Raw genomic sequence first — 13,366 nt, 5'->3', positions numbered from 1 at the left:
AGTTAACAATTCATTTTAATAACATATTTTATGGATTCTTAACTTTTTAATTTTTATCAAATATACTAAAAATATAATTTTAACCTCCAACAAACAGAGACAAAATCACAATAAATTTGATTTTTTTTCCCTTTTCTCTTGCTCTATCTTACACTCACCTTCACACATTTTACCAAAACCTTAACATTTCTAATTTTTTAAAAATTATCTATAATTTTTTAATAAATTATCATATCTACTACAAATTTTCACTTTCCAATCAAATTTTCAATTAATTAGAACCTAAATTTGCATTTTCTTCTATCCTATTTGTGTACATAGAATGTGACTGAATTGATTATATTCAATTTAACTTATATTTAAAGAATTGTATTTATTTGATTGAATATTGGTTATATGTTTCTTCTTTTGATCACTTGAATTGATTGTTTGTATTAAATACACTATAAATTTTTTAAATATAAATATTTATTTTCTTATGATGAGCAAAATATTAATGAAAAAAATATTTTTTAAATGTAAATATGTATTTTCTCAGTCAATTATAAATCATTCAAAAATCAAGAGCAAAGTATTAGATTTGTAAAGATTTTGTTTATGCCCCATAACTAAGAATCTCTGCGTCCACCAGGTATCTCTCCGATTTGTATTTGGGTTTTCCTTCTCACTCTGTAAGCAAGCATCTGAAATGGGATTTGCGATATAGGTAACAGATCTAACTTTCCCATATAAGGAAAGCTTCTTATGATCCTGGCCACAATATCGTTGAAATCCACTGGTGGCATGGTTGGTTTGGCAGGCTGTGTTCAGGGGTTCATAATTAAGAAAGGGCAACTTACAAAAATACCTTTAAAATTAGAGATTTTTTGAAAAATCATATGAAAAATTGTTTGGAAGTAAAAATTACTGTCTAAAGTTAAAAAGTGATACAATGTCACTTTTTTTTTTTTTATAAAAATTGTCACTTTTCTTAAAAAATAAATAAATAAATTGACACAATGTCACTTTTGAAAAATCATATTAAAATTTGTTTGGAAGTAAAAAATATTGCCTAAAGTTAAAAAGTGACACAATGTCACTTTTTTTTTTATAAACATTGTCACCTTTCTAAAAAAGGAAAAAAAAAAAAAAAGTGACACCATGCCACTTTTAAAAGTTTAGTGTCACATTTTTATAAAAAATTACATACAATTTCACTTTTATTAAAAAGCGATGTTTATCACTAAAAAAATGTAATAGAAATTTCAAGATGAATGAAAAAAGTGACAAATACTAAAAAAAAGACAAATTCAAAAAATAGTGACAAAAATTCAAAAAGTGGTAGAAATTAAAAAAAAAAAAGTGACAAATTTGAAAAAGTGACACAAATTTAAAAAGTTACACAAATTTAAAAAAGTGATAGAAAATAAAAAAAGTGACACATTTTGCCATATTTTCCTTGAGCAAATGCCTTGTATGCATCAATCTAATTGATTCAAAGTTTTCATTTTTATATGTATTAATATAAAACAAGGCTTGAATTTGTATCTTCAAATTTTCAAAAAAAAAACGCACACATATGCATTTAGTTAATTGCTCCAATGACATGATGTGACCTTTTTTAGAAAAGCGACGTTCTGTCACTTTTCACATTCTCCTTAAATGAACATATTGCATACATCAATCTAATTGATTCAAAACTATCTTTATTGTATTAGCATAAAACAAGATTTGAATTTGTATGTTCAAATTTTTACAAATGCACACTTATGCATTTAGTTAAATTTTCAAATGAGATACTGTGACTTTTTGTAGAAAAGTAATAGAATGTCACTTTTTCACATTTTCCTTTCGTCAAACACCCTGTATGCATTAGTTTAATTGATTCAAAACTAATTTTTCATATGTGTTGACACAATCAATTTCTTCTCAAGTTCAACAATGTTATTTTCAAAACATATTCCCAATCACAATAACAAAATCATCAAAAATTATAAGGGTCAATTATTTACATTATAAGGTTGGAAACCTAATCACATTGCCACTAAAATGTTTCCACTAAAATGACAGAAAAAGAGAGGACTCACTGTGCTTTGAACTCTCCTTCTATGCTTACTATCCCAAAATAGCCCTTTCACACAGATGTAATTATATCGCCGAAGAAGATAACTCAGCCATCGTCGCCGCTAGAGCCGTAGTGGAATATATTACCAAAAGCAATAGCGAAGGCTTTAGACGCGGTGAAAGTTGCCTTGGTGTCATGCCAGCTACAGCATCCACTTACTAAGACTGACGACCTGCAGTTCAATCGCTAGAAATTTTGCTCCGGTGGATCGACAGTCGGTGAAGCATGAACTTACCATCACTGGAAAAATCTCGAAACATATTAATGGATTTTATGAGTGAAACGGTGCCAACTCTTTATATGAGCCAGTCGTTGGCCACTAACTTTTCGATGGCGACGACATGATCCATGTAGTGACCGTTGACGGTAGCAACTCAGTGAGCTAGTTTGCTAATTTACAGAAACACAAAGGCTGACTTAAGAACGTGAATTAGGGTGGTCGGTGTTCCCAAAAGCCATCTGAGAACTCCACGACAACTCCAGCATTGGCCGGCTGCTTCTCTTCTACGCCCGAGGCCTATTCTGGCTAATTGATCATGGCCACGAGAAAATAAAAGTGATAAAAATTGTGTGTGCGTGTTCAGGGGTTGGCGAATTTTATAACGTATTAATTACGGTTTTAAAATTGTTTAATCGATTAATAGAGTATTAATCAAATTAGTTCATTTTTAAGGGTATTGGGCCTAATTTCTCCATTAAGAAATGCTTGGTGTAGCGAAGAATTCTACAGATGGATGAGAAACTCGGCCTTTGGTTAGGGTCTGAGTGCCAACATTTATTTGTCAAGCTCGCTAGGTATTTAGGCGAATGGAATCGGAAAATAGGCATCTCTCCTGCCCTAATGTTTCGGCTTATTTTATCTCCTTGAAGATGGCTATCTTCAAAAGGAACCTTCCCCGTTAAAAGCTCGAAACAAATCATCCCAAAGCTGTAAACATCCGAATTCTTGGTGTACTTCAAATTTTCTCCCTCAGTGCCCAACTGTTCCTGCTCTGTTAGCACTTCTGGTGCATACCAAATGAATGAAAGCTGTCCACCAGAAGTTCTGGGGGCTTTTTGTGCGGGACTAATAGAGGATGATAGGTCAAAACCTGAGACTTTTGCATGTATACATCCATCTTTTCTAACATTCCTGGCTATCATAAGAATATTAGAAGGGTTTAAATTTCCGTGATAGAATTTCTTCGAGTGGAGATATTCCTTTCCTCTTGCAGTCTGCAGCATAAGATCAACAGCAACTGGAAGTGAGAACGGAATTCGCTTTCTTGAACCACAGAGTTCCTTAATGTAACTGGATAGATCTCTCTCCATGAGTTCCATTACCAAGAAAAATTCTTCCTTTTTGTCATCTGAAAACCGACAAAGAACGTGCATGATATTTGGATGACAGATTTGATTCCTTGGAAATCTGACGTATATGTTCCTTAATGTCCCCCAAAGAGGTGCCTTAAAGCAAAGGTTTCACCCAACCACTGAATCTCCGTGTACTGTCCCCCATTTCCCAACCGTCGTCTCCCCTGATAATCCTTCAATGTAACTAAAGATTCACTAGGTAAAAGTACATCGTCCATTGTTTCTGAACCATATAAATTCTTCAGAAAAATATCAGCAAATTTCTGATCATTTCTCGGACTTAATCCACCTGCCTTCTTCTTTTCATGAATCTTTTTGAGCAACTTCGTCCCAAGTTGAAACTAGCCGGTCTCAAAAATCTAGAGAAACCAAATACTGTTTTCCAAATTTCCATTGAAAAATTCTAGGATCCTTCCAATCTTTCTGGTTTTTCAACGAATACATAACCTTCTTCTTCCGCATTTCATCCTGATCCTACCCCTATATCTGCCCCGCCATTTCAATTGTTTCAACGACCACAGGCATACAGCATGATAAGTTATGTGTATGAAACTCAACACAGTCAACGGTGAATCCAGGATCGAAGTCCAGCTAGGGCGGGTTGACTGTCGATGATTGAAATAGTCCGATCGTTCAATAAAATTGGTTATATAATATTAAAAGTTATTTAATATATATGTAAATGAATTGAAACGTCAAAATCATATACATATGAAAATATATTTCAATATAACCCAAAATAGAAAAAAAAAATACGATAGAACCTTACTCAGTTACTCTGTAACTGTAAACTTAGACAACCGTATTCTACGGGATCTCATGATTTGAAAACTTTACAATATTGTCTCATTCTCAAGTTTTTTAAAAATAGCTTTCTCCACATAAACCAACAAATTGTTATTCAACCAGTCATCTCTTATTTTGTTGCGCAAATCACTCTTGATTAGATTCATAGCAGAAAATACCCTTTCAACACTTGCAGTTGCCACAGGTAATATCAATGTCAAGATGAGCAGCCTATAAACCAATGGAAAATAACAGAAACTTCCAGTACCAACCAACTTCTGAACTATACAAGATATGCTATTGAGATTAAAGAAAACTTCATCCATTCTCACAAACAAAAGAAACTTATCAAGTTGTGGTCTAAATAATAAAAGCTCTTCACTATTGAAGTCCAAAAGATAGAACTGAGCAAGACGTAGCAATTTATTCTTATCAAAAGCTGCAAATGAATCTCTTGGACTTAAACATGAAATGCACGTAAAGAGCTTAGTAGTTGTTTCTAAAAAACGATCATTCAACTCTTGTAAGGTTGAGTCTATCGCATGACAATATAAATCAACATAAAAGCGATGAAAATAAGTCACCTACTGAGCTACACGCCTAGGTCGACCTTTCACTACTATAATATCCTCCATATTGGACACTAAAATATGTCTATCAACACAAAACTCAATCACCCTACTCAAAAAAGTATCCCAAGCATTCTCTCTCACGTTCTGCAATGCACACTTACACAAATTCAATAACCTCATTGCATTCTGAATATCCTGATCCTTTTTCTATAAGGCTTGTGAAAGGTCGTCTGTAATTGCAAGAATTTCAAACATAAAGTGGAGACTGAACACAAACTCAAAATCTTGCATAGCGTTCATCTATCTTACGGCCGAAGATTTTTGATTTGATTGTATGCCATCTTCTAATATATTTTCAAGAACATCTATGATAGATAGCATTAAACATATTAATGAAACGAGTAATTGTCAGTAGATGTGAGCCCCACCTAGTATCACCTGGGCGTGCCAAACTCATTTCTTGAAACTGACCACTTCCACCAGTAAGTTCCCCAATATTAAGCTTCTCCAGAATATTAGCTTGATAACTTGTTCGAAAAGCATCTACATGCTTACATGATGCACCAACCAAATTTACAATAATAGCAAGTATATCAAACAAATCACCAAGCATACAATTCATACGTGCGACAGATACTTGCCAACTGAAGCTGGTGAGCAAAGCAATGAACATACATAGCATGTGGGTTCTCTCTTAGAATTAAAGCTTTCAACCATTTAAACTCACCTGACATATACTTGCTCCATCATATCCTTGACCTCTCAGGCTAGATATGCTCAATCTGTGTGTAGAAAACATTGAATTAGTGGCATCCTTCAGTGATTGGGCACAAGTCTTAGTGACATAGAACATATCCAAAAAACGCTCATTCACTTGCCCACTTTTATCAACAAACCTCAAAACAACTGCCATTTGTTCTTTCATAGAATTATCACGAGCCTCATCAACCAAAATTGAAAACAAAGAATCACCTATCTCATTGATAATAGCCCTTGTCGTCTCTACGGCACAAAAATTAACCAAATCCTTTTGGATGGTTGGTGAAGTCATTTGGTCATTTCCAGGAGCATTACTAAATAATACTTCTTTAATTTCTTTGCAACGAGCTGCATACCAGTTCAGTAACTCAATTAGATTTTCTCTATTAAGAGACTCTTTCGATTCATCATGACCACGAAATGACAATCCTTGCATCAAGATGAATCTAGTATAATCTAGCACTGTATTCAACCTGGTCCTATAAATTTGTTGTTGACTACTACTTTGGCTAGACATAACATAGGAGATACTTTGCTTTTGAATCATCAAGTTAGTACACTTTGCAAAAGCTTTATTATGAGCACTATCAAAGAGACCGACATGATCTTTCAATATCTTTTTGTGCTTCCAATCCCTAAAGCCGGTCTTAGTAAATATATGGCCACCCCCTTGACCCTCTCTATCGGGTTTGAGCAAGTAGCAATGCAAACAATACGCCGCATCCTTTTCTATATTGTATTCCAACCAATGAAATTTGGAGAACCATTCTTTTCGAAAACATCTATTATCATTCCTCATCGGTCTTCTTGGAAAATCATGTCCATATGGTTGACAAGGACCTTTTTCCAAGTATGTCATCCTAACATCATCTCTGATATTAGGATCATACGACTTGATAGGAGGGCGTATCCCTGGATCAGATACAAGATCATCCACATTAAATTGAGTCCGGGATTTCTTTGTGTTATTCAATAACTCTCGTGCTCGACTAGAATTAGCGGAGGGACTAGATGCACAACTAGAAGTAGAAGAATTGGGTATGGACTTTCATTTTGATTGAAAAAATCGTTCCACAATCTGCAAATGTCCCAATTTATTTTTCAATTAGAATTGATTAAAAAAAATAACCAAGTACACACGGGTTGAAAACGAGTGCCTGTTAGGATTTTCTCATCTCCCAGGAAAGATCAATCACATATTTGCATGACATGAAAGAAAACGCATATATGACAAATTATAAAACCAACAAAGAATTAGATTAATGGATACAGGAACATCATGTTTTCTAGTTAAATTTTATCAACCACTTGCAAGGAATTTCACCCCAGTCAATCTGCCACTACAAGAGGAAATTACTACAGTAATTGTTCTACACAACAACATCAATCATCACTCTACGAAGACATATCTTTCTAATAGAACAGTCAATTCTCACAATAAGTTTGTGTGCCATATCTTTCTAATAGAACAGTCAGTTCTCACAATTCATATATACAAACTATTTGAGGACAAATTCAACATTTGAGAAACGTGGCCAATAAGAAATATAACACATCCAAGCGAAAGAATTGATGATCTGTTTCCTTTTTCTCTTTCTACTAAAATAATTGTTTGCCCACTAACTTGTCAACTAGAGTAATCATATATTCAATTATGTTTAATCATATAGGTTTTTATAATGTTCCAACCCTATTCACAACTATGGGTGGTTTGATTTGGCATTTCAAGAATTGAAATTGAACCATAAATTTCGATTCTTTTCTATTCAATCACTATAGCAAAATTGAAATCGAACATTAGATTTCGATTCTAGATTTCAGTTCAATTCTACAAAAATAAATATTATCCTAAAAAATCACAATTTAATTAGTAGGCACTAGGCAGTACAGTAACAAAATCCAACAAAATCAAAATAGCCAAATCAAAATAGAACAAAACCAAAAAAAGAACAAAAATAAAAATAAAAAGGAAAAGAAAAAGAGTTACCAGTCGGCACTCGGTAGCGACGCTTCAGGCCTTCGAGTTCGAGTTCGACAGTTCCGGTCTGCAGCGATTGCCTCGGCTTCCTGGAGATTGGAGTATGGTGGAGCTAGCCTAAATTGTGTGGTGTGGATTTGGAGAAAGAACAAGCAAGGTCGAATCAAGGAAAAGAGTTTGACATTTGGGGAAAAATCACAAATCACAATTTTGCCCTTCCCAGCCAGTTGCCACCACGAACGATTCAAATGAAATGGGTATTAATATGGGTAATGAATTTGGATAAATTAATTTGACGTTTGGGCTAAATAATAAGAGGCCCAACCCCAAAGTTTAACATTTTGTGCAGAAGCCCAAACCAAAAAAAAAAAAAAAAAAAACCAAACGGGTTTCATCTTCCTTCTTCTTCTCCAGGCGAGTCGAGGAGTCGGCGACCACACTGCCCGATGGCTCTGCAGATTCCGGCGGAGCCAGCACTCGTGGTCGCGCCCCCTCTCCAGGTGCTGGCTCTGCGCCTGAACACAGTCCTTATTTCGAAATAGGGAAATCGCTTTTCCCCACCAATTCTTTGTTTCCAAACACTGCCTAATGTAATTGAATATTTTAAGAAGCTCCCTTAATGGATGCTCAATGATTTACCATTTTGTGTTCTTTTCTTCAAATCTCAAATTTTGTTCGATTTGCTCTGCAACTATTTCATCTGCTAAAGTAAACATATCAACCAATAAATAGTATTGTCTCTGATTAATCTGTATGTCGTCTTGAAATATCATAAGGGCCTTTAAACTTCCAACCACCTTGCCAATCTGCCTGAATTGCTCCATTTTCTTTTGAATTTTTCACAACATCTGAAAATGGGCATCACAAATAGTTCTAATGCCGGCCCTATGATTTATGAGGCCTAGGCAGCACATTGTTATAAGGTTCTTAAATATAATTTTTTAGCAAGCATAAAAGTCTCTTTAACACCAATCATGGTCAATTCAAATTCACTATTTATAGCTTTTGAAAAATGAAATGAGCAATTTTAGAATAAATAACTTTTCATTTTAAACTTTCATAAAAAGTTAATTTATAAATTTTAAAGAAATTTTATAAAGTTAGCAAAAAATTATAAGGGAGATTTATTTAATTTTTTAAAGGATTGATTTTTTTTTTTTTTAGTAGATCATGATAAATAGAAAAACACAATAAAATATAGCACTAGCCAATAATTTAATTATAGATCCATTTAATTTCTTAAAAAAGAATATAAGTTAAATACCCAATTAATTTGGGCCTCTTATTTAGACCAATTTTGTTGTTGCCTTTTCAAGTGCTAGAGGCCCAACTCAATAAAATAAAAAATAAAAATAAAAAATTGTTTGATTTTCGAGTTTTATTTTTATTTATTTATTTATTATTATTTTTTTAATGTCATTTCAAGCTGGAGGCCCTAGGCAATGGCCTTGGTCACCTTAGGCTAGAGCTGGCCCTAAATTCTATATCACATTACTATCTGAATTTGTTTTAAACTTCAGCAAAAATATTTAATGAAAAACTCATCGGGATGGTATCTCCAAATATATTGTAAAGTCAAGGTAGCAAAACTATACAATAAAGTCAAGGTAGCAAAATAAGTCAATCTAGATTACACAAGTTACCTAATCACTGTTTCTTGCATTTTTTGTTAAACCTGTTTTGTGAAATAAAAAAAGTCAAATATCAAGTGTAAAAGTATGCTAGAATGAGAAGTAACACAAATGTCAATAAAACACCAACCTAAACATTAATATTACTAAACATCAAAACTCAAGCAACAACTATGCTTTATGATACGAAATGCTAAGTAATTAATCAATCTCTTTCTTATTGCAAATTCTAATCATTTTTTTTATTAACCAACCTAAACATTAATATTACTAAACATCAAAACTCAAGCAACAACTATGCTTTATGATACGAAATGCTAAGTAATTAATCAATCTCTTTCTTATTGCAAATTCTAATCATTTTTTTTATTAACCAACCTAAACATTAATATTACTAAACATCAAAACTCAAGCAACAACTATGCTTTATGATACGAAATGCTAAGTAATTAATCAATCTCTTTCTTATTGCAAATTCTAATCATTTTTTTTATTAACCAACCTAAACATTAATATTACTAAACATCAAAACTCAAGCAACAACTATGCTTTATGATACGAAATGCTAAGTAATTAATCAATCTCTTTCTTATTGCAAATTCTCATCATTTTTTTTATTACTCCCCTAAACATAGTATGAAGATAAAATATGTCAATGTCTCTCCCCAACTCCCCTAAGATGCAGTTCTCTCTTAAAATGATGATGATGATGATGATGATGATGATGATGATGATGACAACAACATAACTTTCAAATGCAAAATACAACCAATCCAATCACTCTATTCCCTTTTGTTACAAATGATGAAGGGAATAATATCAAAATCAAGTTGAACATCAAGTTGATAGCATGCACAAGTATAATTAATGATCAATAAACCTTCTCACATACTCAATTTAAGTTAAGTTGGAGTAAATTGTACAAGTGATTTATGTGTGTAAAGTGTCATTAATCTAGTGTAAGTAGAACTCCAAACCTTAATTTTGTGATAAATGACATGTTAAGCATTATTGTCAATAAGTTTATTCTTCTACTTATGAAGTCAAACCATTTAAAGCATATTAGGACCTTTAAATAAAAGCTCATTTTGTATGGATATTCTTCTTTTCTTTTCTCCCCTTGACTTTAAGTATTTATATATTTTTCACATTTTTCAATATTTTTAAAGCTTATCATATTTTTTAATTCTTAAGTGCAGGTCTTTCTCTATTAAGCGACTAAGATGACATCTATAGCGAGCTTTAGGCTTGTTAACCCAAGTCAGTTGATCATTGGCACCAGGTTTTGAGACATCACGCAGGCTTACTTGCTCAAATCAAATACGCTCCGAAGAAGAACATAAGATATTGAACTTTTTATATAACCGGGGAATATACTTGAGTTTAGATCTAATAGATTTGGTCAATTCATGTTCAAAGTCATCTACTAACATGTGACTGACATCCCAAATTTCACACACGCAATTGAGTCCCATATACAAGATCATAGTCTATGCAATGCAGATTGTATATGAAGACACATATACTAAATACTCCATAAAAACCTAAGAAAGCTATGGAAAATATGTGATAGCCCATTAATCATGCCCATACATGATCACAACACATAAGTTCAAGAATGTTATATATCATGTTGTAGTAAAAATTTCCATCTTCCCCATTTTTTAAGACATGAATGTGCTACACACACAAAAGGAATGTCAAACACACAAAACAAAACAAAAATGTGCATGTGTCAATGCATACAAAATAAAGATGCACATGTATGAAACTACTTAAAAAGCAAACAAACAAATATGATGCATGGATAAAACAATGATACACAATGATAAAGCACAAGCATGCACTAGAACTACTAATCAGTTAGGTATGTGAGAGCACTTACCTTTAAGAGAACTGTGATCCATATCACAATTTTGCAGACTGCTCTTCTTCACCCGAACTTGCCTAATGGGAGAACAATTCCCAGGGAACTGTCACTAACTTGGTCAATCGACTCACTTGATCAGTAAAAAATCCAATATGACCAACAAAATCCTGATTTTTATTCCAATTTGAGCTCTTATTTCCATGTCTGTTCACAAATTGATGACATTTAGGGGGTATGTGTCCTAACTTACAATAGTAAAAGCATATAGAGATAAACCTAGGTACAAAGTTGTATGATCGTTGACGTCTATTCATAGGTTGATAAGTTCTATGCTGTCTAGTATGCCTCTATCTTACAAAATCTTATTCTTAGGTTCTGGGTTAGGGACATGTTTAGGTTGGTCAGTTGCAGCAACTAAAACGCTCTTGAAAGTATTAGTAGCATTATGATCCTTCTCCATATATCCTAGACCTTTGTTATTATCAGCTCTCTTGCTTAATCCTAGGATATTACCTAACTTTAATGAACTAGTAGAAAAGCAAGAAGTTGAGACTTCAAATGCTCTAGATTGCTTATGAAGTTCTTAACCTGGATATCTAAAGTCTCATTCTTAACGGTCAGCTCATTAACTTTCCTAAAGAACTTCTTAAACTCACTGGTAAGATTCTTAGCTTGAGTATCTAAAGATTCATTTATCGATTTCAATTCACTTTGGGTTGAGATAGATTCTTGATGGTCATCTATAAGGATTTTTTATTTTTTTTTGAAGCTCAAGTTCTTTGACCTTAATACACAATGCCTTGTTCTTGGTTAGAATCTTAATACTCCCTTCATACATTTTTTGTTGCTTCATATATATCTTTCTCACTATTAGAATCTTTTCTAGATTGCTCACCGCTGTCTATGTCCTCATCTCCCCCACTTCCCTTGTTAGATCCACTCCTAATCCTAGTAGTGAAGGCAACGTATTTTCTACTTTCCTCATGAGTGGATTTCTCACTCTAATATCCAAGCTAGACTCGTCATCAATGAGAGTAGCATTCATTATTCATATGGCCAAAGCCTTGACACTTGTGGCATCTCACAAATTTAGATCTTCTTCTAGATTCACTCGGGGCACATCTATGTCTTTCCTGAAGTTTGTTTTTATTCCTAAGCATTTTCAGAATTTTTTAGCAAGATACGCTAAGTCCTCTTCATTTGGTGAATTTGAATAAGAAGATTCATTCCGGTTATTCCTCACAGTGTTCAAGGTCAAAGACTTTTCTTTTACAGGTTTAGCTAAGGTTAGCTCATAAGTCTAGACAGATCCTACCAATTCTTCAACCTTTATAGAATCTATATCCTTACTTTCCTCTATCACCATGATTTTAGGCCTAAATCGCTCTGGTAAGGATCTAAGGATTTTTTTGACTATCTTAGACTTGGGATTCTCTCACTAGGTTGAAGTTAGAATTTACTAAGTCATTTAGACTCGCATAAAAGATATCAAAGGTCTCATCATCTCTCATTGTAATCTCCACAAACCTAGTGGTCAACATCTACAACTTAGAATTTTTAATGGCCTTAGTTCTCTCATGCGTGATCTGTAAGATATCCCAAACCTCTTTACTACCTCACAAATGCACACACGCCTAAACTCTTTAGGGAAAACAACCATAAACAAGGCATATAAGGCTTTACTATCCAGTTGCACTTATCTAAGTTGGTTTTAGTCCGATTAGCAATGGAAGTGGAGATCACTATGTTATCAACCATAAAACTAGAGGGACTCTAACAATTCACTACACTTAACCAAATCCTTTCACCCATAAATTTAAGGAAAGTTCTCGTCCTAACTTTTCAATACGCATAGTTACTACCGTCAAAATAGGGCGGAACAGTCAATGAACTACTCATCTAGACCAATTAACGTCAGGACACGCGATGAGGCTCTAATACCACTTGAGAACAGCTCTTACTTAGCTGATTTAGTTTGACCTTACATGCGGAATTATTCTATTAGAAGGCAACAAGTCACTTTTTAATAGTTTCTAGATGATTAAGCATATAAGTCAAATTCCTTATGTTTACATACTATAGTTTGTAATACGAAACAGTAAATAACACAGTAATTATTGATGGAGTAACCTAATTAGGTAAAAACTCCTAAACCAAGCCAGTTATCTCTACTATAGTCAATGAACCTTACAGTTAGATGTTGTTTAGCCAACTCCGCTAGACTTCCTGATCTACTTCTCGTAATCTCCAAGATCTGCCGACTCTACCAACTTCCCGATCTTCTTCAATTATCTTTTCCAAGTTGATACCCAA

At 33.5% G+C, this 13,366-nt stretch overlaps 2 protein-coding genes across 2 annotated transcripts; both read right to left on the bottom strand.

The window, feature by feature from the left end:
• Window positions 1-2,761: 2,761 nt before the first annotated feature.
• LOC111411346 (light-sensor Protein kinase-like) lies at window positions 2,762-3,919 on the bottom strand. The gene is given in 3 exon segments (XM_023041885.1): window positions 2,762-3,537; window positions 3,540-3,798; window positions 3,905-3,919. Coding segments are annotated over 3 exon segments (1,050 nt in total).
• A 371-nt stretch (window positions 3,920-4,290) lies between these two features.
• LOC111411345 lies at window positions 4,291-8,376 on the bottom strand. Its single transcript, XM_023041884.1, has 8 exons — window positions 8,192-8,376; window positions 7,934-8,137; window positions 7,562-7,669; window positions 5,543-6,593; window positions 5,254-5,365; window positions 5,125-5,180; window positions 4,832-5,022; window positions 4,291-4,702 (listed from the first exon to the last, which is right to left on the bottom strand). The coding sequence occupies exons 1-8, from the start codon at window positions 8,374-8,376 to the stop codon at window positions 4,291-4,293; spliced, it is 2,319 nt and encodes a 772-aa protein (XP_022897652.1).
• Between the last annotated feature and the right edge of the window lie 4,990 nt (window positions 8,377-13,366).

The sequence above is a fragment of the Olea europaea genome, chromosome 15, assembly GCF_002742605.1.
Source record: "Olea europaea var. sylvestris chromosome 15, O_europaea_v1, whole genome shotgun sequence".
Taxonomy (NCBI): Eukaryota; Viridiplantae; Streptophyta; class Magnoliopsida; order Lamiales; family Oleaceae; genus Olea; species Olea europaea.
This window is presented reverse-complemented; position numbering and strand designations above follow the sequence as displayed.